The sequence below is a fragment of the Lactuca saligna genome, chromosome 6, assembly GCF_052625555.1.
Source record: "Lactuca saligna cultivar CGN05327 chromosome 6, ASM5262555v1, whole genome shotgun sequence".
Taxonomy (NCBI): domain Eukaryota; kingdom Viridiplantae; phylum Streptophyta; class Magnoliopsida; order Asterales; family Asteraceae; genus Lactuca; species Lactuca saligna.
In genome coordinates, this window is record NC_136422.1 from 130,386,991 (window position 1) to 130,389,355 (window position 2,365).

Consider the following 2,365-nt stretch of genomic DNA (forward strand, 5'->3'; position numbering starts at 1 on the left):
TCACTGATTGCATATACGGATGCGGATTGGGGTGGTTGCCCGGATACACGACGTTCTACGTCCGGTTATTGTGTATTTTTGGGTGATAATTTGATTCCATGGTCGTCTAAGCGACAACCTACTCTTTCTCGATCAAGTGTCCGAATTAAGGTATTTTGGGTGATAATTCCTAGAATTAAGGTTTGATTCCTTTGTATTAGGCATGATTGGCCCTATACTGTGTTGTCCATGTTTTCCATTACACAAACCATCTTAATATGTGCTAAAATGAGATGATGATTCAAAGATGCAAAAGAAGTTCAGTTATATATTTAACCATTTTAACAAAAAAAAAACAAATGATGAAGCTTTTTTTAAATGAAATACGAGCTCAAGTAACACACCTTACGATGAAAAACCTCCCTTGCACCACCAGGATAAAGTAACGCGTACGACTTTCTTTCTAACAATTTGAACAAATTTCTTCCAGAAACTGGAATTCCACCAAACAGCTTCATTATATCAACACATGGCATCAGAATATGTTCATATTCAACACCTAATTGGAAAATCTCCGGATGGGCTAAACCATGAAGCACTGATTTCTTTTCTCTTATGAACTCTGAGACAAGTACAAAATAATCAAATCCCCAAAGCATATGATTACCAACTATTAATACAGGCCCTTCATCTGGAATCCCTGCAAGACCTCTCACTATCTTTCCATCCTCCATTGTTGAGAACATTGCTGCACCCATGAAAACCCGAAACCACCTACAAAAAGCTCCAAAGTTACATCTTATCCTATAAATAATATCGACTTCTGTTTTTTTAAAACTCAAAATGAGAACAAATACAAAGAAAAGAAAACAAGTTAATTTTATTAGATTACCAAGCCTCCATTGGTAAGGTTTTGAACTCTGTCATACTTGGAGGCAAAAAGTCTCTAAAAATATCAAACTTTGAAGAATGTCGATACATCTGAGAAGCTTTAATAGTGGATAACACGTTAACACCACTCTCCTACACCAACAAAAGGCACTCACATTATTGTATTATATGTCCTATGCTCATTGCTTTACACAAGAAAATTGAAAAATAAATAAATAAATAGATCTTAATACCAATAAGATTGCATGTCCATTTTCCTCAAACACACGTATGTTGCAGTGCTTCAGTAATCCTGAAAGCCTATGAGCCTCGTTTTTACTGGGTAAGAGCTTATCCTTGCCACTGAATGCAACTATCTTAATATATGTAGTAACAAGAAATAATCTATGATTTGAGTTAGTTAAAGAAGAAAGAAATAAACCTAGCAAGAACTAGTACTTGAGCTGTAATAGCATGTAAACGGGAATTAGCATAGGCAGCAGCTGATTCAAGTAGCTTTATCCTCCATTTAAGAGTGTCTTTTGGTATTATTGTTGTCATCATCTATCAGGAATACGTATAAAAAATGAGAACCTTGATGATAAAATTGGACAGAAATGAATTAATATAGCACAGTCGAATTGAAGAAACTAACAATAAACGAAGTTAAGGAACAAGTACATGACTCATATCTCCAGTAAGATTTCCAAGCAATTGCCCAATATGAATATTAACCATCTCCATCTTTACATAATCACCTGAATAAAAATCTTGGAATAAATTAAAGAAAGATGATGGATTGCAAAGTAAAGATGTGTGATTACATACACTTATCAAAACTAGAAAATTCACCAAGATATGAATCAAGATTGAATATTTAGAAAACAATAATAGGTTCAATAAGGAAACCTTTTGGTGCCTTGGTCACCGATTGAATTATACTACATTTTAGAGATAACGGATAATATTGATGATTAAGTTAAAAACTAAGGAGTATTTTATACCATATAGTAGTTCCCAATCATCATCAATATGTATGTATGTATCATGTATGTATGCATACATGCATGTATCACTACAAGAAGAACAACGTTTACAAACTATCCAGACTACATATTTCGTCGGCAAAAGCTAAGCTATACCGACGACATGTCAGTATAGAGTTTTCCAACTTTGACCATATGTCTTTGACCAGAAAAGCTATGCTGACGACATGTCGTCTGCATAGACTCGGCGGGAAGGGGCAAAATATTGGCGGTATGTCAAAAACCTATGTTGACAACATGTAATCGGTATAGGATATTAAAAAAAATATGTTCGATTTATTTATATTCATTGTCGCAGAAAATCAAGACGTCGTTTTCGTCAACCTAGGCAGACAACATGTCGACTGTACAAGGTATTAAAAAAACAATTTCGATTTATTTTTAATCCACGTCGCAGAAAAGGAAGACGATGTCGTTTCGTAATCCTATACTGACAGCATGTCGTCTGGAAAAAGTGGGATCGATCAACG

The 2,365-nt window shown here is 34.7% G+C and overlaps 1 protein-coding gene across 1 annotated transcript; it reads right to left on the bottom strand.

The window, feature by feature from the left end:
* Positions 1 to 353: 353 nt before the first annotated feature.
* LOC145002899 (phytyl ester synthase 1, chloroplastic-like) lies at positions 354 to 1,593 on the bottom strand. The gene is made up of 5 exons (XM_078962083.1): positions 1,531 to 1,593; positions 1,309 to 1,413; positions 1,104 to 1,226; positions 872 to 1,002; positions 354 to 753 (listed from the first exon to the last, which is right to left on the bottom strand). The coding sequence occupies exons 1-5, from the start codon at positions 1,591 to 1,593 to the stop codon at positions 354 to 356; spliced, it is 822 nt and encodes a 273-aa protein (XP_078818209.1).
* Positions 1,594 to 2,365: the final 772 nt, after the last annotated feature.

Coding starts and splice junctions, on each gene's coding strand:
- LOC145002899 (XM_078962083.1), bottom strand. CDS start 1,593: ATGGAGATGGTTAATATTCATATTGGGCAATTGCTTGGAAATCTTACT. Junction 1,414..1,530: donor TTACTGGAGATATGAGTCAT/GTACTTGTTCCT, acceptor TATTCCTGATAG/ATGATGACAACAATAATACC. Junction 1,003..1,103: donor ATGGACATGCAATCTTATTG/GTATTAAGATCT, acceptor TTGTTGGTGTAG/GAGAGTGGTGTTAACGTGTT.